This window comes from Sander lucioperca, chromosome 14, assembly GCF_008315115.2.
Source record: "Sander lucioperca isolate FBNREF2018 chromosome 14, SLUC_FBN_1.2, whole genome shotgun sequence".
NCBI classification, from domain to species: domain Eukaryota; kingdom Metazoa; phylum Chordata; class Actinopteri; order Perciformes; family Percidae; genus Sander; species Sander lucioperca.
The window spans coordinates 34567893-34589252 of NC_050186.1; the positions used below are offsets into that span (position 1 = coordinate 34567893).

Consider the following 21360-nt stretch of genomic DNA (forward strand, 5'->3'; position numbering starts at 1 on the left):
GTGTGTATTGTGCTTAGAAAATTGAACTGATAAGCGTTACACTGACCATTAAACCTCTTTTGTAGAAAATCTTACCTAAGTTTTGAGTTAAAAAAGCAGAAATTATGAATTATTTAGACTAGTATTAGAGGAACGTATGTTGATGGATAATCAGAGAGTTGTGTATGTCAAAGTTTAGTCAGAATACTGTTTTGAAGCCATGCTTTTTTTTTTGCTATTTTAAGGCTATAAAATTGAATGAAACTCCCAAATATTCAATAAAAGTAGTGATCGTTAATTGTACTTGAAAGAGCATACTATGGAATCCATGTATTTTTGGATAATTTGGTTTAAAAAGACAAACATATTTCTGAATTTTGAAAAAGGGTCAAATTCGACCCGAGGACAACATGAGGGTTAGACCCCCCTTCTTCTTTTTTTTTTTTTCTCATAAAGAAGTTTTATTCAAATAACATGTGAGCTTCTTCCTATGTGAAAACCTTGAGTTTTGTAGATTTTTGAGAGCGTGCGTTTTTGGATGCTTGTTAATATTGCAGGAAGCTGTTACTACCGACCTGTTTCATGTGGTATTAATGAGCCGTCTTCAAACAAGTGTTCTTAGTATGTGATGCCTATTTTTTTTCTCCATTTGCTAAATATTATTGGTTTGTTATCGATTCGAAAATCTGGATTACGCTATAAGGGAGTGAATTTGTCCGGGGTCAGGAAATGTCCAGTCATTTGGTTAAATTTCCACCAGGCTGTCAGAGTTGTTGCTATAAATGGTTTTTTTTTAAACAAGTATGATTTTTGATTGATTGTGGAACAAATGGTAGATCTGATAATGATAATTCCTGACATTCATATTGTTCTATATCCATTGATGGGTGTTTGGAGCCATGTTGTAATATATTGGAGGTGGTTTGCAAAGGGTTAGAGTAGAGAAATGTGGGGTGGCTAACACTTTTTTTTGTGTTTCCAGTAGAATGTATTAATGATGGAATCTATAGTTTTAAACCCATGTACAGTGGGCTGAACTGGGCTCATTAAAAAGATATAGTTTCATTGTGATAGTATGATCATTTTGACAGCAGCTCTTCTTCCTACTAATGAGATGGGTAGCTTGTTTCAGCGGGTGAGGTCTTCTTCAATGCTTTTTAGGCAGTGGAATTATTTTGAAGTTATGAGTTGCCCACCCGTGCCAATTAGCCTTTGACGTTCAGCTGACAGTACAGTCAGAGGAGACACTTAGTCATGCAGACACAGCTAGAAGAAGAAAAAAAGCAAGGATATGTCACTTGTATTTCAGGTACCACAGGTATGGATGGAAGGTAGATCTCAGGGGCCACAGGACTTTCTTTCTCTAATAAACATTTTCTCCAATCCCTCAAACAGGCCCTTCATAGGAACCTGTAGCACGTTTGGTATTCAACTGTGGAATGCTTGTCTCCACCCAGATGCCACAGATAGAGTGTGTGTGTGTGTGTGTGTGTGTGTGTGTGTGTGTGTGTGTGTGTGTGTGTGTGTGTGCTGGACAGCTGTAATAGGCATGACCTGTGGAAGGACTGCAGGCACTTTACTGCTGTGCTGGATTATTCATGTTTGGGGGAGACAGAAACGCAGACAAAACAGAGGTATATGCTTCAAAAATTATTATTATTATTTTTTTTTTTGTATTTGGTTGTATGAATGTAACCGTCGCTTAACTTTGCTGCCTTCTTGGCCAGATCATCATTGAAAAAAAAGTTGCTTTTTTTTCTGGGTAAAGCTACTACTGCTACAGATAGCAGTAGGGCTGATACAAGTAGTCAACAGATCTCTCCCCTTTCATGCCTGGGCTGTAACAAAAAAGACCTAAATGCCAAAAAAAAAGCATCTCCTTGGGCTCTGGAAAATTGTGACAGCCATTTTATAAGGTTTTTAAAAAAGTATAATTTTGGAATATGTAAAATCAAAACCCTGATATGGTAGATGGCTGGGTTTCAGAGCTAATAACTATAAAAAATGGTTTAAGTAATGAATGTCTGGTCAGATTTGTAATCAAAAGTATATAATCTGAAATCTGAAACCTACTGATTGAAATCAGAATTTTTGCAGACTGTATTTTAGTTCTTCTAAGGCTATTATTAATTATTAATTAGGATATTAACGGATAGCCAACTTGTCCAACGCCAGCACTGCCTCAGGTAGGTCAAAGGTCAGGCCAGCCTTCTGCACTGCTGCCTGAAACTTGGCTGGAGATGCTGTTGCAATGTAACACCTGAAAAAAAGTTGTAGTAATTACTTAGAAAACTGGATAAGACCTTTGCTACAGTAAGTCGAGCAAAGACCAATTTTGTCGTAATTAATTATTATTAATATTATGTATATCAGTGGTTCCCAACCTTTTTTCCATGGCGCCCCCCCTACTCATGTCTAAGAAGAGCTGAGCACCCCCCCCCAAAAAAAAAAAAACGAAGTTGAGGTAACTCTTGAGATAGAGCCTTACTTTCTTTTTTGATACAGAGGAGTTATCAGCACGTTTACGTTTCTCCGCCATGTTTCATTCATAAAATAGTGATGCCGTGGCGGCAGGAAAAACGAGGATGATAGCAGCTAGCAGCTAGCAGCTAGCAGATAGCAGCTAGCAGATAGCAGCTAGCAGATAGCAGCTAGCAGCTGACCTGATGACAGCAAGGGCCACAGGTTAAGAGGTCCCAGAGGTTTTGAGGTTTACAAAAATATATAGTTTTCATACAGACTTTTGTATACATTATATATTCTAGTGTATTATCATAATTAGTTTATTATCATAAAACCAGATAAAGACTTGCGCCCCCCCTGTGATCTTTGCCGCCCCCCTGAGGGGTGCCCGGACCACAGGTTGGGAACCACTGATGTATATTATATCAAACCATACCCACCCCTAATAAAAGAGGCTATAATGAGCTGCACAGAGACTGAATGCTGAAAACCCGGAAGCTGAAAAGCAGTGCAGCATGCAGTATTAAGTTGCACAGCCATTGTGAATAGCAGAGTATTAAATTGATCACACTTGACAATAACAGCAGCAGGTTCCCAGACAGTTCTGCAGGCTAGTCCCTCTTAACAATGTACAGGTCACATAGAAGAAGCACATGCTATCTCAGCAGTCATTCAGCAGAATACCAGCAGCAGCGGGATATTCAAATGAGCTCTTTAGCTCAGACTCACAACAGTGAAAGTCGCCGTCCTGCTTGACAGAAGCCTCGTAAGCCACATGTCAATAAGTCAGACCTACTCTACAAATAGGTTTGGAGCTTTAAGGATGCCAAGTGTGTGACACAGGGAAAATAATAAACCCATATCATACTAGTAAGTATGGGACAATATGAACATGCTGTACATAGTGGACAAACACACTGATCTAGATACATATAGTGTGTTTAGAACGTATGGAGACCTGTCCTTTATTCATGATTTTGTGTTGGATTAGGTTGGAGCAGGAGGTTTTCAAGGATCTTTCTGTATATTTTTTTGTCTCCAGGCTCCTTCTGCTGAGAGCACATCCATAGCATGATGCGACGACCACCATGTCTTTTATTCAGGAACAGCTCACGTCTAGACTGTATAAAAGGCCTGATTGATGGGAGTGTAGGGCTGGAAATAATAATAATTTCATCATTGGTTAATAGGTTGATTATTTTATTATTGATTAATAGAAAATATAAAAAAATGCCAAGCACAATTTTCCAGAGCTAACATGGACAAATTCAAACAGCTTGTTTTGCCCAATTAACAGACCAAAACCCTATAGAGATATTCTAATCATTATCATAGAAGACTAAGAAAACCAGCGAGTATTCATATTTGAGAGGCTGAAACCAGAGAATGTCTACCATTTGTGCTTAAAAAATGACGTGAATTTATTTGTTGCTGAATACTTTGTACAGTTGACTGTCGAGTGCTGCAGAAATGGTCATCATCATCATCAAGTCATGTAGATATAGCATTGGGCTCCTGGAAACGGCCCTCCTACTCGTACCCATTTCCCAAGTTTGACACAATGGCAATCCCTAAAAAGAGTATTGCTTTCAAACTATTCCTATGTCATACATATAGCCCACTGTTTTCCTACTGTCTATCAATGTATTAGTAATAAAACTCCTTGGGTAGTACTACAGTACCTTTGTAGAGCTTACAATGTAGGCTACATTTGTTGTTGAGAATGTGAGTAATCGCACATGGGTGGAGTCATAATTTGGTTGTGTACAGGTCACCATAGACAAACTAAAGGATGCTGAGAAAGGCAATAGCTGGCTGTTTATTTTTAATTACAAATAAAAGTACTTTCTCATAATACTTTTTTTTTTTTAAAGCACAGTGTATTATTACTATAGCACATTTTAGCAAATAGGCATACAGGCCAGAATAGCTCCATAGTATGGCTGAGTGTCAATGTGGGGCCAATGTGCAAACTAGTTTTTCTTCTAGAGGAGTAGGACACATAAGCTCGCAAATGCCATTGTGTAATGAGTGTATGTTATCACAACAACCAGGTACTCTCTCCTCATTTCTCTCTGAGTGCCATTTAAATTCGGCCAAGAGCGATGCGTCAGCTGACAGTCATACCGCCGTAAATAACAGCGCTGAAACACACAGACATGACCGAGTACAGACCGTGGGTCATAGGGTTGAACCGTGTCTTACCTGTGAAACATATCCGAAGGGGGGGTGAAGAAACCAAGCCGAAAACAGTACGCCCTCGGTCCACTGTTGTTGTGTCACTTAACCCCTGTCTTCCGTCTACTGTGGCACCTCAAACCACTTTCACATTCCGGACAATGGCTGGATAGAAACCAGGAAAGGCGAAAAATGGACGACAACCTGTCTCTCTCTGTGAATCCCTACCTGCCCTGGTTATTTCCTGACAGCTGGCAATAATATTAAAAGACGAAGGTGTTGACTTGATGCTCTAGCTAGCAGCCGCCATGTTGGGCTGTCCAGCTGTCAAACCTCGTGGTACATTCAAGGCTCCTCGGAAAACACGCATTGTGGTTTGGGATCCATGGGCAATGTTTAGACCGATGTTCTATGTTTTCTTCTCACTTCACACATGTAATACACCTTGTTGTTAATATTTTCATTACATTGTTTTTTATTTTTAAATGATCTTATAAAGTTGTTTTTGCATAACTCATTCACAAATCTAAAACATATCCTTACAACACTTTAAGCTTATTTAATTTATTACAATCTAAATAAAGGGTTGCTGTGATCTTCAGCTAACTCCTGTAGTGTATTGTACATATGCATCTCGGACGTGGTGTTGCATTTAGGCATCAAGTTAAAAAAGTCAGTACAACTAGCAACCTACAGTCTCATATGTCTGACGAGTCTTATGTAAGCTATGGCGCCACCCCAAGCATATACCTTAGACTTACAATTTATCATACAAAATATTGAGATGAAGTAAATACATAAATAATATATATATATATATATATATATATATATATATATATATATATATATATATATATATATATATAATGTATAAATAAATAAATTTATGTATTATATATATATATATATATATATATATTATTTATGTATTTACTTCATCTCAATATTTTGTATGATATATATATTTTGACACCACTGCAGATAACTATAGTCAATAATTACCACACTCAAGTCTCAGCATTGTGAAAGTCCAACAGCAATTGCCCTTGAAATCACTGGGCCTACTTGTCCTTTGTCCAAATCTACCACTTCCTCACATTTGAGCAACCTAACATATTTTTGCTTTTTTGCATCGTTACCATTGCATTATTTACAGTATAATTTACACACACATTTATACACAACCTCTCCTGGAACCATCACCTTATCGTGGTGGAGAGGTTTGTGTGTCCCTATGAACCTGAGGGCTGTGTTGTCTGGAGCTTTGTGCTCCTGGTAGGGTCTCCCAAGGCAAAGTGGTCTCAGGGGAGGGGCCAGACAAAGAATAGTTTAAAAACCCTATGAAAAAACGAGGTAGAGATGGAGTGACCCTGCCCGGAGGAAGCCCGGGGCCCCCGTCTGGAGCCAGGCCCAGATGGAGGGCCCGTCAGCGAGCGCCTGGTGGCCGGGTTTGCCACGGAGCCCGGCCGGGCACAGCCCGAAAAAGCTACGTGGCACCTCTCTCTCCAACCCATGGGCCCACCACCTGTGGGAGGAACCGCTGGGGTCGGGTGCGCTGCCACATGGGTGGCAGTGAAGGTCAGGGGCCTCGACGGACCAGACCCGGGCAGCAGACGCTGGCTCTGGGGACGTGGAACGTCACCTCTCTGTGGGGGAAGGAGCGGGAACTTGTGCGGGAGGTGGAGCGCTACCAGTTGGATCTGGTGGGGCTTACCTCTACGCACAGTCTCGGTTCTGGAACCATACTCCTGGATAGGGGTTGGACTCTTTTCTTCTCCGGAGTTGCCCAGGGTGTGAGGCGCCGGGCGGGTGTGGGGATACTCACAAGCCCCCAGCTGAGCGCCGCTACGTTGGAGTTTACCCCGGTGGACGAGAGGGTCGCCTCCCTACGCCTGCGCGGGTTGTGGGGGGGAAAACTCTGACTGTTGTTTGTGCGTATGCACCAAACAAGAGCTCGGAGTATTCGGCCTTCTTGGAGACCTTGAGTGGAGTCCTGTATGGGGCTCCAGTGGGGGACTCCATAGTTCTGCTGGGGGACTTCAACGCGCACGTGGGAAATGATGGCGACACATGGAGAGGCGTGATTGGGAGGAACGGCCTCCCTGATCTAAACCAGAGTGGTTGTTTGTTGTTGGACTTCTGTGCTAGTCATGGATTGTCTATAATGAACACCATGTTCGAACATAGGGATGCTCATAAGTGTACTTGGTAAGTACTGCACTTACGATACAAGTAAAGTACAATTTAAGGCACTTATACTTTACTTGAGTATTTCTGTTTTCCGCTGCTTTGTACATTTACTCCACTACATTTCAGAGGCACATATTGCATATTTGATCGATGGGGTTACTACAAATTAAGATTTTACATTCAAAGTATTTAACCAGGGAAGTGCACAAGGCAGGGCTATAGTTACTCGAGCAACCGCCCATTTTCCCTCTTTGCCTGAGTTGCCCCTCTAGAGGAAAATAAATACGATTAGCCCATAATTTCTATCACCATATTATCCAAACTTTTATTCCTTTTTGATAGACGTGCCTTCGTGGGACACAGAGACGGGGCAACCATGTGTATTAAATCCCTGATTTTGTCTGATGTTTACATGCTTTGTCTGTCCTGCTCCTAAGAGGAACTACACCTCATTCTGCTGCCTACGTGTTCTTATATGGATATGGTTGGAATGACAATGAAACCAAACTAAACAAACATTGCGTATAGGTCCCTCCACTGACTTTAAAGATAAGACATATTAATACAAATATCTAAAACATCTTTATTCACCTTCCATTTAGCTTTTCTTTGATGGTTCCAGGTGGTGGATGTAGAACCTTATGGTTCTGTTGCACTCATTACAGCTAGACAAGAACATCAGCTGTATTCCTGAAGGGTAAATATATCAGTCAGTTATGGAAACCTAACTTTTGAATGGTAGGTCTCAGATGTGTGCAATTAAATTGATTATTGTTTTTGAGACAATTCAACTTCAGTTTTCTTTTATTCAGCATTCATTTACAGTTGTGGAAGGAAGATTGAACATTGTGATAAGTTGATTGGTTTGTGGTGTATGACATCACTGTAGAAGATAAGATAAGGAAGTACATAGATCAAGGACAAGCTGCCAGAGTCACCTGCCTTTACAGTTTCATGGCCAATCAGGTTTTCGGAATCCAAATACTTTATTGATCCCCTCAGAGAAATTGTTAATTGTTTTTGAAGTAAAACCCTATTTTACAATCTTTCCTAATCAGATGTAATAAGTCCCTCTGCTTTTCCTGGCTGAACTCACAGACTGGATTTTCTCTCTCAGTCTGTCCTCCCAGTCTTTGCACCAGTTCTGGCTTCTCTCCAGGTTCTCGTAACGGATAGCCAACTTGTCCAATGCCAGCACTGCCTCAGGTAGGTCAAAGGTCAGGCCAGCCTTCTGCACTGCTGCCTGAAACTTGGCTGGAGATGCTGTTGCAATGTAACACCTGCAAAAAAAAGTTGTAGTAATTACTTAGAAAACTGGATAAGACCTTTGCTACAGTAAGTCGAGCAAAGACCAATTTTGTCGTAATTTGTTATTTTTTTTGCTAGCATGCTAACATATTAAATCAAGTGAACATGGTAAAATTTGTCAGCATATTAGCATGATGGTGTTAGCATTTAGCTTAAAACACTGCTGTGCCTAAGTCAAGCGTCACAAAGCTGCTCGCATGGCTGTTGTTTCAGGCCTTTTAGTGTGACTGTTTTGCGACAGGTCTAAAATATTTAATGATTACTTGTGTTTTGGAGCTTTTCAAAAAGGTTATTTTCTTTTTTTTGGTCCTTTGCCCGTTTAGATCTTTCTTTCAGTTTACAGTCATGTGAAAAAATTAGGACACCCATGCTAAAGTTGACTAAAAAGAGGAATAAAAATGAATATTGAATTGTCCTTTCTGTGCTCTGCTCTGAAGCAGCGACTCAGCCGTTTGCTACTTTCAAACCTTGCTAGCTTTTCAACATTACCAACCCTGCCTTTAAGACTTGACGACCGCAGAAACCCTGTTAGCCCGTGTTTTGCAGTGAAGTCACAAATGTCTTGTATGTATATGTGGCTAAATCAGAGATCTTCAACAGGGGGTCCTCAGAGTCACTGCAGGGGGGCCTCCAAATTATTGTTAATTTTGGAAAGTTTTTTCAAAATTGAAAATGTCTTAACATGAATCCAACATATTAGCAAATATAAATCCCCACTGATGATAGGCTTACTGGCCTATAGGTAAGCTAGTCACTAAGATACATCCACAGATACAATTCATCCTAAAGATTCACTGTGCCACATGTATATGTAACATTGAAAGATGATTTATAAAATCATGCTGACAATTATTATTTTAACAGCTTAGTATTCTATGCACTAAAAATGTATAAAGGCTTTAGGCCACCCTACACATTATTGTAGGCCTAGTTTAATATGCAACTTCATTTTATACAATATATGTAGTAGAGGGTCCCTGCTCTGTCTCTCTTTAAGTTAAGGGGTCCTTGGTTTAAAAATGTTGAAGACCCCTTGGCTAAATAGATGAACACAATATGTTTGACCTGTTGAGCCCGGGGCTGTGAGAACAGTGGTAGTGATGCCATACAGCCACAGCTGTGTGAGGACACAGGACATACTGGTTCTCCTCCCAGCATCTCCTCATGGTCTCCAGGATCCCTTCATCAGTCACTGTTCCAGAGGATAAAACCTGTGACAACTAGAAGTAAAACAGAGGGACAGATCATAAAAAGTATTAGCTTGGCAGATGGGGGTTGTAGTTCTACTACACACATAGAAGATAAGCATGCCTGAAAGTGTACAGCAGGTGCAGTAAATGTTAAATGGTTGGTACTAGCTTGTGGTTGTTTTCCTGCAGAGAGTGTCTATATGATTGTTGAAACTCCTCCATCATGTTCTTCACTGCAGCTCCATCTCTGCCTAGCAGCAGCCAGAACACTCGCTCCATGTTGTATGGGTCCTACAGGCCAGAAATCAAGCAGTGTGACACAGCATCCTGAATGACCAAACATGTAAATACAACCAGTACACACAATAGTGCCGGCAGCCGTAATCCTGTACGCACCGTGCGTGCATCATTTGTTTATGTATCTCTGTTGTTACCAGGGTTGTTTTTCTATTAGGGAGTGACAGTGCTGTTTTCTGTGACACATCTGTAAGTTTACTCGGCGCTGTTTTGAGTGCTTTAATAAAACTGTTGATTCGAGAACTGTACTTTTGCCTCCAACTCATAGTGAAACCTTACAGTGAGCATGTGTAAACAGAACTGTGAAAAAATGGATCACCGAACAAGTTATAAAGCGCACGTAGATGGGCCTATATTAGTTTGGTTGTTATTTTGACCATGTGTGAAACTATGAAAAGAGTGTGAGAATGTGTGCGTGTGTGTTACTATGTGTGGCTGTGTGTGGTGTTTGGCCTTCTGCATGACTCTGCTCCAAATATAAGTTACTGAGGTTCTTGTGCGTACTATGAAATAGAATCCTGCCGGTGCTGCTGTGGATTTTTTAATTAATTACTTTATGCCTAACTGTGTGGAAGGCAATGTGAATGGATGAGTCTGTCCAACAGTTTGGTCCATACCATAACAACCACTGGTCAGATTGCCATCTAATATCATACAGAGATTTATTGTACTAATAAATCCTAATGTTTTTGGGCGACCCTCTGGCCTTAAGTGCCCCTATTGGACCAAAAACTTTTGCACTTCTTCTTAAAATCTAATGTGCTCACTGCAGCATGTTACTGATCCGATTTGTGCTCCTCAGATATTGGTACCTTTCCTTTTTAGACACTCAATGCGATTTAAATCGACCACCATGGGATATATATGTAAATCTTTCACAAATGATATGTTTTATAATATATAGGAAGATTGCCATGAAATGTTCTGAACATGTTCATTTGCTTGTGGGGCTCTCAAGAAATAGTTGAAGCATATAGCGGCTCCTAAAAATTAGAATTCAAATAAAAAAAAAAAAAAAAAAAACATTTTCAAACCATGTGTGGATGAACGCACAATAATATTAGGATTAGGGATGAGCGAGTACAGCATTATCTGTATCTGTATCCGTTAACCATATGAATTATCTGTATCTGTATCTGTACTCGGACTGGGCGGGGCCTAACCCGGAAGTGGACGGGATTTAACCCGGAAGTGGGTTGGGTTGTCTTGAAATGGGCGGGGCTTTATGTTTTTTATGTTATTTTAAGCATGCAATTGATATGGGTTGATCAGAAATTGTTATATTTATTATTATTATTCATTATTTATTATTATATATTTATTTTATACCACTACTTCCTTTACTTTTTTATGAAATACAGCAAGAAAGTGTCAGACACAAAATGGTTAGAGTCAGACGGTTTAAAAAAGAAAAAAAATCTCCGACAGGCAGAGGCGCATTCTACCAAGCACCACATCTGAACAAACCCCACGTTTACCAGAACTCTACTGGTTAATAAGTAAGTACTACAAACCGAAGTAAAAAACAAACCTGAAGCTGAAGAAACCCTCAACGTTAACGGAAAAGACCCGCGAACCTGAGTGACTGAGGGAGAGACAGAGAGAGAGAGAGCTGTTCTCTTCTCAGTGTTCTGTGTGTGAGTGAGCAGAGCAGGACACAGCAACACAATAAATCTGTATGTGTGTTGGGGAGGGGCGCTGTGACGACTATCTTATCACAGAACGCAGACAGAGTCATCTACCCAATGAGGATTTTTATTCAATCCGAGCACAGATATTGACTCGTATTACTCGTATAATACTCGTACTCGGCAAAAGTGCTTTATCCGTACCGGATACTCGTTTCAGCCGAGTATCCGGCTCAAGTCTAATTATGATCTTATCAAAAGTCATCTTCAGACTGACATCTCGTTGATATGAGCAGTTGTAACTATAACCTGTGTAACTGTGTTACCTGGATGTCTATAGCAGGAGCCAAAGTTTGTGTGACATTAGCTGCCATGGAAAAGTCCCCGCTGGTTACCGTCCTGTGCACGATGTCATTAGAATTCACCATGGCCACCAGCTTCAGGGGCAATCCCATCTGCTTTACAATGTAGCCAGCTAAGACAGACAGACATACAGACAGAAAACACTCTCATTAGGCTTTTGTTAAGGGAGAAACATGTTATCATAATTTGGAAATAATGATGATATAATGATAAATGACTGCATTACATTACACAGATCAAAGATAAGACAGAAGTCCTTGGTTGTGAAAATGCTGACTACAAGAAAATTAAATTGCAGAAATGAATGCTATAACAATTAGTCGATAATTTAGTTGCTCAATTTTGATAATTGATCTAACTATAAATCGGGGCATCTCTGTATGCGCGTGTGTGTGTCCGTTGTTTTTAAAATATCTCATGAACCGTTGATCCGATCTACTTCACTTCACAGCACCGCTGTCATTAAACGCTGACTTTGGTGATATCAACATGTATCGTTGATGACAAAGACAACACTAAAATGTAGTTAAACAAAAACTTGTTTTATGTTCTTTGCCTTCCACGTTTTCCAGAATTGTCCCTTTTCTTGTCACTTTGTCATTTTAAACCTTCCCACATAATTTGTCCAAAACAGGTATTAATTGTTTAACAAATAAAAAAGAGAGACCTTAAAAGAGAGACCTTCCTCGACTTTCTTGGTTGCCTGTGGACTGATTTCTATGTAATGGACTCAGGATTTTCTGGGAAAATCCAAAGGATCTGATGTTATGCATGACCCGAGTCAATTGCCTCTCTTCAGCTCCCCTACAGCACCAACAGTGTGCAACATTAACTAACGCTAGCTTAGAGATGGAGTCCGCTAACGTCAACAAACAACCGGCACACACATCAACACAGAGTCCACATGATGTACTGTATTTCTATTGTGTACATTTTGCAGTGTCGGCCATTAAAAAGGACCAGTGGTTGGCAGCTGGGCCTCTGGTTCAGCCAGAGCAGGACCCATCGCTGGGAGTCTGATCCCGGACAGCCCTATCAGATAAGCAAACATTCTGTTGCTGCCATTGGACCCAGCTGGGTGGGTTCAAGTTCGTGTGGCTGCTGTTGCTGGGTCTAAAACGTGTAATAGCAGCGACTAGTTTGCTGATCCGGGGACGGAGCCAGGGCAGTCAGGAATCTGACTTCTGATGCTGGGGCTTGTACTGCCTGCTGTGGCTGGGTTTGAGTTGCTGAAGCTGCTGGCTGAGGTTCTTTCACCAGGCTGACGCTGCAGAGTTTGTGTTGCAGAGGCACAGCACGTGTGGACTCTGTGACTTAAAGGTGACATATTATGCTTTTCCGTATTTTCTGTCATATCTACAATGTTATAATGTCGGATTTTCAAATAATGAGGTAAACGTGTTTTAGAGTAACCACAGTGAGTTAACCGTTCAGATTTCTACTCTCGGCTAGGTGTCACATAGTCTCGCTTTGCCAGACCATCCACACGCTGCGAAGCGGAGGAAGGTCTAGTCCACACAGCATTCCGGGATGGGAGAAAAACGTGCTCTGGTTTATTGGCATTTCTTAAAACCAATCACAATCATAATGGGCGGTGTTAAACTCTGCACGGAGCCACTGTAAAATAGCTAGCTAGCTGTCTCAATTTACCATGCAGAGATCTGAGGAGCAGTTAACCACAGTCCTCATAAGTCCAGTGGAGTTTAGAACTGCCAACACAGTGAAAGCAGAAGGAAATGGACATCGGCGAAAATACATGCATCTGGCAGAATTTCCTGCAGCACCGGAGCAATCCTGGAAGTGGAACGTCAGGGATGTAGACTAGTTATGTATAGTCACATAACACTTAGCCAGCCTTCTATGGGGCATGGGATTGGTCATCTGCTCCAGGCAGATGTAGCTACATGCTAACTGCAGTAAAAGATGTCATCTTGGCTGCCAATGTTGTTAAATTCTCCCCAATTTCGGGTCGCATTACTGCTGGGACCGTTTGTGTAATATTTGGTTTAGAAGCCTTTATTTGTTATTTTTTCACGGTACAAAATCCTGCTATATACTCTGTTGCAGTAGCTCCCGCTGCAACTAGTGAAACAACAGCGGAGCGGAGATTCCAGGAAACACGCTGGCCATTCAGAGCATACTGGGCTTTCTCGGGAGGAGGGCTTAAAGACATAGGCGCTCCAACAGAGCGTCTCAGACAGAGGATGAATATAGGAGCAGTGGCCATGGACAATATGAGAAAGAAAAAGTGTTTTTGAACTTTAAAGCATGTAAACATGTCCTAGTACAAACACAATATACAAGTATGAACCTGAAAATGCTATATAATAGTTCCCCTTTGGAGCGAGTATTCAACCCACCTGCAATGTTTCCCGCTCCTCCAGTGGGCACCACCACCTCCAGCTCAGGCAGGTCCCCGTCGGTCTCGGCCTGCTCCATACCACTGAGCTCCAGGTAAGCATAGATGAAGTGGGCGAGCTGGATCATGACTCTAGACCAGTTGACTGAGTTGAGGCTCAACAGGCCGTGAGACCTGACCAGCTCCTGGTCGGCAAAAAGACACCGCAGAGGCTGATCTATGTCATCTGAGCTGCCGTCTGCTACAGAGTTAAAACACACACTTGATTTGATTTTGATTGTTGTATTGTGAAAGATCAGCTATAAGTCCCTTCACCTCTTTTAATTTACCTGCAAACACATGGACATTGTCCTCCAGGCAGGTGATCATGTGTTTTTCTTGGACTGGAGTGATGCGTCCTCGGGGGTAAATAACCACCACATCCAACCCACTGAGACCTTTGGCGCTCTGGATGGCCGAGCCACCTGTGTCCCCTGATGTACCTGGAGGGGACATCAGTACAATCTATGATACTATCTATGACACTTTGTATAGTTTGTGCCTTTTGCTCCCTCTAGGGAGCATGAATGGAGCCGGAGCAGGCAATGTTTAATACTTTTTAAAACAGCTGGCTAAGGAGAAACATAAAACAAACAAAGATGTTTGATGTACTCATGATCTATGGGCTTTTCAAAAAGTTTCAGACGGTGTGGACCAAGCCAGCTTATGCGATTTGAGAATGTCGAGGACGTCAGTTGAGTAAGCAGTCCTTCAATGTGGCCCAGTACATATTGGTGTACACACTGCTAAAATAATGTGTCCATACACGGCCCAGATCACCTCCGAATGTGGTCTGAGCGATCGAATCTCAATATGTCCTCAGTTTATCTTGGGTGCATTAACAACTGTACTTACAGCTGACCACTTGTGATCGGATCCCCCAGGATGCACGTTAAGGCCAGGTCTGAACAGGGCCAATCTCTCCCATTCATTTTATTATAAAAGTTGATGATCTGTGCTGTTCTGTTTTTTTGTTTTAGTTTTTCTCTCTTTAAAATCTAAACTGTACAGAATGCCCTTTTTCATGTAACGACTCAGTTTTCAATATGTTGCAAAACTGTGGATGGGGGAAATAACAGATCATGAAAATCTGTTTTTTTGTTGTTCAGACCTACAATTAACACGTTTAAATCAGAAAATAAAACAAATACAAAACTTGGTAGTGATGCACCTGAGTTTAATCTGTTATCTGTCTCCACTCCGTATTGAAAGTGCAGTGCTATTGTGATGTATCACATCAGTCTGATTCTGTCCTTCATTAAGTTCGTGGATTTGGGCAACTCAGGAGTTTCAGAGTTTCTTTAAATAATCTCAAAAACTTCTCCTCCTAGAGAGGAGAAAGATTAATGTTTGGATTGATTACAGAACATTCTTATTAACTAAGTTCAACTGTTATTGACATTTTGTCACTGTGTCTGGCGCTCGCCTGCAAAGTGGACGAGAACCTGGTTTAACTGTTTTCTGATTTAAACTATACCTCTATCATGTATGAACTGTTAGTGTGTGTGTTAAACTGTGAGCATTTAAGATTTCTTGCGGGCAATTTGTTTCTAGCCATTATGTAATTGTGATACAAATGTGTACAAGAGAGATTCATTTACATGAAACATTATCATCCTCTCTTGGACTTTTGTATCACAAAGTACTGCAAGAACAGCAGTCAGGTTTTACAGAATCCATGATATTTCTTTTTAAGGAAACATTTGGCGACTGCTCCTGAATCTGATTCAACCTCAGATGGCACCATCAGTGAGCTGGGGACCCGCAGGTCCAGCTAAATTATATGCTGCTGCACTTAAATGAAAAAGTTAGGCGCACAAGTGCTACCAATGAAAAAAGCTTCTACTTCATAAGTTTTAAAAGTCTGGAGTCCTGTAGGTGTTAGTCTTACCTACAAGAACAGTAGCTCTGCGGTTCTCTTTTCGCAGGAAGTAGTCGAGGAAGCGCACAGTGCAGGTCATAGCCAGGTCCTTAAAGGCCAAGGTGTCTCCATGGAAGAGCTCCAGCACTGACAGACCCTCCTTCAGCCAGGCGATTCTCAACACCTCAGGCACTGAGAAACCAGACAGGGCTTCACCCACTAGGACTGGGACAGGGAAAAGGATGAAAGAGGGAAAATCACCTTCATGGTGTTTGCAGTTCTGTTATCGATGTCTTGTTGTAGATGTAAAATGTCTTCAGTTAGTGTTGTGAATATGTTTCATTTCATTCGGTTAAAACTCTGAACAAAGTCTCTCTCATCGGTTTTAATTGGTATCATAAATTTGCATATAATGATACATATTAAAAATGTGTATGTAATGTGTGTACTAGTGTCTCGCCCGCATCTGGTATAAGACACTAGTACTTTGCATACAGGACCACGAACTGATCAGGCCCAGCTTATATCCAGGACATGGTCAAGCCCTACACCCCAGCCCGCCTAGCCTGGATGCCAGCCGAATTTAGCCCCGCCCACAACATTTGAGGTCGAGAAGTTCGGTCTGGACTTGATCCGTTGTGGAGCAACTATGCTCAGGGCGGGCTTTATACAATGATGGACAGATGATCAACAGTAACGTAATCAACCACGTCACCAAAGAGCGCTTGGGTTGAATTCGTTTACAACGAAGATGGCTGCCGCTGGAGAATTGAGATGTGTAGATTCCACCATCGCGTCTGTTATAGAAGATACAGCGCATTCATTTTAAAAGAGGAACAGAGAACCGCGATCAAGGTACGTCACATACTCCGTTGCTCTGATTGGTTGTAGGTCTATCCAATTGAGTGCAGAGGCATTTTCTTTCCTGGTTCCGTTGAAACACGCCCCATAATCACAGCCCAATGGAGCGGTATCAGACTCATATTCTGACTAGAATCTGAGTATGACCATGTCAGGCTACAGCCCGCTCACTCCGCTCTGCATCAGCCAACCTGCTTGCTGATGTAGATGTAAAAGCTAATGTACTTGCACTTACTTCTGGCTGTCTGGAGTTTGTACCTTGAAGGTTGAAAGCACTTCATTGGAAGTCGCTTTGGATAAAAGCTCCAGCTAAATGACATGTAATGTAACGTAACATACTTTTGTTACACTGATTTCATTCCTGTAGATTTATCTGCTTGAACCTACCATGAACCAACCATCTTCACCGTGCCTCTGTCTTATCTATCTTCTCTTATTACATCAAAGTGAATGGAGCAATTCTGAGTAAATATTATATCCTATATATCCTGGTGTGCCTTTAGAACATTGTGAACTGAACCCTGTTTTGTGTCACTTTGTCTCCGAGTACCCATAACTGCTTTTAGAATCAACTCTCAGACATCAAGCCAGTAGACGATAGGAAACGAACCACAAAACAATTGTGACCAGATTGTTTCATAAAAAAATGTTAATTTTCAATCTTTAGAAATCGCACCTGTGTTTTTTGCAACTTTTATGCCTCTTTAGTCTTAATCATGAATACTTTACATTTTTTGAGACCCGTTTTGAATGCATTTCAAACAGTTACCAAGTTTTCCTCTTTCATTTATCCCTATGGTATGGAAACCAAACATCCCTTAATATCAAATGGCATGTGATGCTAACAGTGAATATTTCACCAGCTCACCCTCCAGGTCTTCTCTGGGGATCAGCTGAGTGGGGATGAACAGTGAGGCAACCTCCACCACCAGTTTGGTGTAGGTCAGCCCCCTCCAGCCCCTCAGGGTGTCTGGGCTCAGCACAGGCACACTCTCGGGCATGAACATCCCCCCGTCTGGAGCGTAGCCTGAAAACAGCACATCCCGGAAGTCCCGTCCATGGACCCCACCCCGCGTGCTGCAGTACTGCATCGGACAAACCTGTGAATGAAGACAAGAATCTGATATACACACAGGCCATTGACATTTCTGTGTACCTATTTTCCATAGGGATGGGTATCGTTAAAAAATATTCGATACGGGCACCTGGTTAGCTCACCAATATATAGAGGTTTACTCCTCCACACAGCAGCCGCGGGTTCGACTCCGGTCTACGGCCCTTTCCTGCATGTCATTCCCCCTCTCCCTCCCCTTTCATCTCTAAGCTGTCCTCTACAAATAAAGGCCTAAAATGCCAAAAAATGATCTTAAAAAAATAAAAAATATTGGATACAGGTGCCAATACCAATACCACGACTTTGATACCGGTTCCTAAACAATACTTTTTTTGATACCAATTTTATAGAAATTACAACATTACACATTACGGCACAAATCTTTAAAACTATTTTTCAGCTACTAATACGTGAGCCCGTCTCTGTGCGGAACGTAGAGTTCTTCCTGCATGACTCTACGACGTGCAACGTTATGTTAGACAGCCAATCACTAGTCTATATCGACAACGTTTAATTTCTGAGATTGTTCAGGTGCCGCCGGAAATTCAGCCGGATGTCCCAATTTTCGGCCGGATGTCCGTCACCTTCCTCTTTCTTTGTGTTGCCGTTCTAACCTCTGGTGGATTTGTGAGGACTATGGTTAACTGCTCCTCAGATCTCTGCAGGGTAAATCCAGACAGCTCCGTCATCGAGTCTGGCATTTAACGCCGCCCAAGACGATTGTGATTGGTTTAAAGAAATGCCAATAAACCAGAGCATGTTTTGTCTCCCATCCCAGAATGACTAGCCAGACCCTCCTCCACAGCGCTGTGGAGGAAGGTCTGGCAAAGAGAGACTAGCCAATCGCAAACATTATTAGTGACTTGAGAAACTTATGTTTTAAAAATATGTTATTTGGTACGTGACCATGATATAAGCGGGTTAATGCCCTTCGAGGTGTCCATCGTCAGGTATTAATGAACTTCAGCGGAACGGACGGTTCACGCCTCGCCTTCGTCCATTAATACCTGACAATGGACACTTCGTCGGGCATTAACCCTAACTTGAATTCGGTACCCAGCCCCAATTTTCCGTAGCCTGGTTGACACCAGACCCTTCTCAGTTGTAACTGAGAGTGGGTCTGGGAAAGGTTCATTGACAGTTCATTTCCAAAGGGGCGTCACCAACGGACGCCGCTCAAATGCCTCTGGGCGCATTGGATAGTCCTTAAACCGATCAGACCAATGATCCGGGTGACGCTGCGCTTCGGTAGCCGTCATGTTGAATGTAAACAAAAAGCTGCTCGCCGTCGCTACCGTCGGTTTGAATGGGCTCTTCGCCGGACTGACTTGCAGAGCAAATCTCAAATTTGCCGGAAGTCTGTCAGGGTTTACCCAGGCTAAATTTTCCGTGCATTACCTACTAGTACCACATCCAAATCTGAGGTTTGAAGTGGACTTTTAAAATAACTTGCTTTGGCTCCACTTCATGCCCTGCCAGGGACCTTTTGTTACATGTCATTCCCCATCTCTCTCTTCCCTCATTTCCTGTCATCTCTCTACTGTCAGGTCTCTAATAAGCAGGGCCACACGGAATCTGCGAATGCAGAATTTTTCGAAGATTTTAAACAATTTCTTTTTTTTAACTCAGAATGTTAACACATCTCCAACCCAAGCAAAAAATCTAAAATTAGCCGATTTTCATTCTGGATCACCGCTGAAAACTGTAAAAAGTCTGCTGATAAGGCAATAAATTTAACTGCAAACATAATTCATATTTGCACCACAAAGTACAATATTAGTTAAAGCAGGTCCTGCTTTAATTTTGTGGCCTTACTGTGTCAAAATATAGTTTGAAGAGCTTCACAATATATCTTAAGTTATATTATGCTTACTGTACATTGTTCCAAAAAAAAATTGTCTTTATGAAATTGCCACAAATAAAAAAAAAAATGTATGTATGTATTATGTATATGTAATATGTATGTATTCTTCCATCACAAAAGTACTAGTTACACTGGACGTAGTGGAAACATGGAGAAAAAAGGGTAAATACACATTGCATAGAGTGCGGTAGGTAGGTACCATACATGTGCTTGAGTACTCACATGTTATGCTAATTTCTACTTCTCCTCCACTAAATTTCAGAGGGAATATTGGAGTTTCTACTCCTCTTCATTTGTATTACAGCTTATAGTTGATAGTTATTTTTCAGATTAAGTTTTGCATATGATGATTTTATAAGCATTTGCGTGTTTTTGGCTTCTGTCTGGTTGGAGCCATTTAAGCACATTTCAGATGTCTGTTGTCTGAGTTGTTAGCAGCCCAACATACATTTCCCAATGGCCATTTCTGGCAAGGGGCTCACCACTGGAAGAAAGTACCTTACTGTATACAAAGTAGTTCAAACCCGCTGTGTGAATAAGAGTGTAAATCTGAGATGTTAATTGCATCATTTAACATATCCTGCTGTGTTGAGCAGTGAAAGTTTTAATTCAAAATGGTGGAAAGTGCTTAAAACTGTCATTAAATAGTTCTGGCATTTCAAAATAAAAGCACAACGGGCTGATCACAGCTAAAAAACTAGGTTTACAATTTAATATGTCTGCAAGTAAAAGTGTGTGAATGCAGAACTTCCTAATTCCAGAAAACGTTCCATTAGTAACTGAGCATTTAGTTTGAAGCATGCTGCAACATTTATGAGATCTGTTCTGTAATTGTAATGAGGTATTGTATATAAATTGTCAGACAGCAATGACCCCTTACAGTCATGGAATGTAGCTAAGTACATTTACTCAAGTACCGTACTTAAGTACAAATTTGAGGTACTTTTCATGCCACTTTCTACTTCTACTCCGCTACATCTAGAGAAATATTGTACTTTTTACTCCACTACATCAATCTGACAGCTTTAGTTACTAGTTACTTTACAAATTAAGATGTTTGCACACAAAACACATGTAAGTTATAAAATACGATGTTTTATTATAAATTAAACTACCCAACAATATATATTCCAACAATTCCAGCTGAAATCATTAGTCGATTAAACACTGTGTTGATTGACAGAACTGTCTGGATCGTTTCCAGTTTCTAAAATGTGAGGATTTTTCCTGCATTGAGTACTTTTACTTTTAATACTTTAAGAAGGCTACATTTTCCTGATGACTTTTACTTAAGTAACATTTTCAATGCAGGACTTTTACTTGTAACAGAGTATTTTTACAGTCTGGTAATAGTACTTTTACCTAAGTAAAGGATTTAAATACTTCTTCCACTACTGACTCCTTACAATCCCAACTCAAAACCGTATTTGAACATTCAACACTATTGAAATGTCACTTTTCTCGAGCCCATGGCTCATGATATTATCATACCTGCCAAGTCAGCACAGACAGTATTAGTACTACTACAGTATATCTATTATACTACCACACAGAGCGTAATACTTACCACTATGAAGTCAAATGGATTCAAACGGATCTCTTTCCTCTTCAATTTCTTTTAAAGGTAACAAATCTATACACACTGCCAGCCAAACTGTCTACA

At 41.1% G+C, this 21360-nt stretch overlaps 2 protein-coding genes across 3 annotated transcripts in view; both read right to left on the bottom strand.

Annotated features, from left to right (window-relative positions):
* dqx1 (DEAQ box RNA-dependent ATPase 1) overlaps positions 1-4991 on the bottom strand; it is a 29070-nt gene extending 24079 nt beyond the window's left edge. The window contains exon 1 of the mRNA XM_031287270.2: positions 4648-4991. The gene's annotated coding sequence lies outside the window, so the exon portion shown is untranslated. The remainder of the gene's footprint in view (positions 1-4647) is intronic.
* Positions 4992-7599: 2608 nt separating this feature from the next.
* thnsl2 (threonine synthase-like 2) overlaps positions 7600-21360 on the bottom strand; it is a 15712-nt gene continuing 1951 nt past the window's right edge. The window contains exons 2-9 of one of the 2 annotated variants that reach the window (XM_031287289.1): positions 17588-17819; positions 15889-16083; positions 14288-14440; positions 13960-14199; positions 11563-11711; positions 9477-9602; positions 9187-9341; positions 7600-8093 (exon numbers count right to left, since the gene is read on the bottom strand). In XM_031287289.1, coding sequence (XP_031143149.1) covers positions 7868-8093; positions 9187-9341; positions 9477-9602; positions 11563-11711; positions 13960-14199; positions 14288-14440; positions 15889-16083; positions 17588-17810 — 1467 coding nt within the window. In that variant the 5' untranslated portion in view covers positions 17811-17819 and the 3' untranslated portion in view covers positions 7600-7867. Of the gene's footprint in view, positions 8094-9186; positions 9342-9476; positions 9603-11562; positions 11712-13959; positions 14200-14287; positions 14441-15888; positions 16084-17587; positions 17826-21360 lie in introns of both variants that reach the window. The other variant, XM_031287288.1, reaches the window with a different exon arrangement.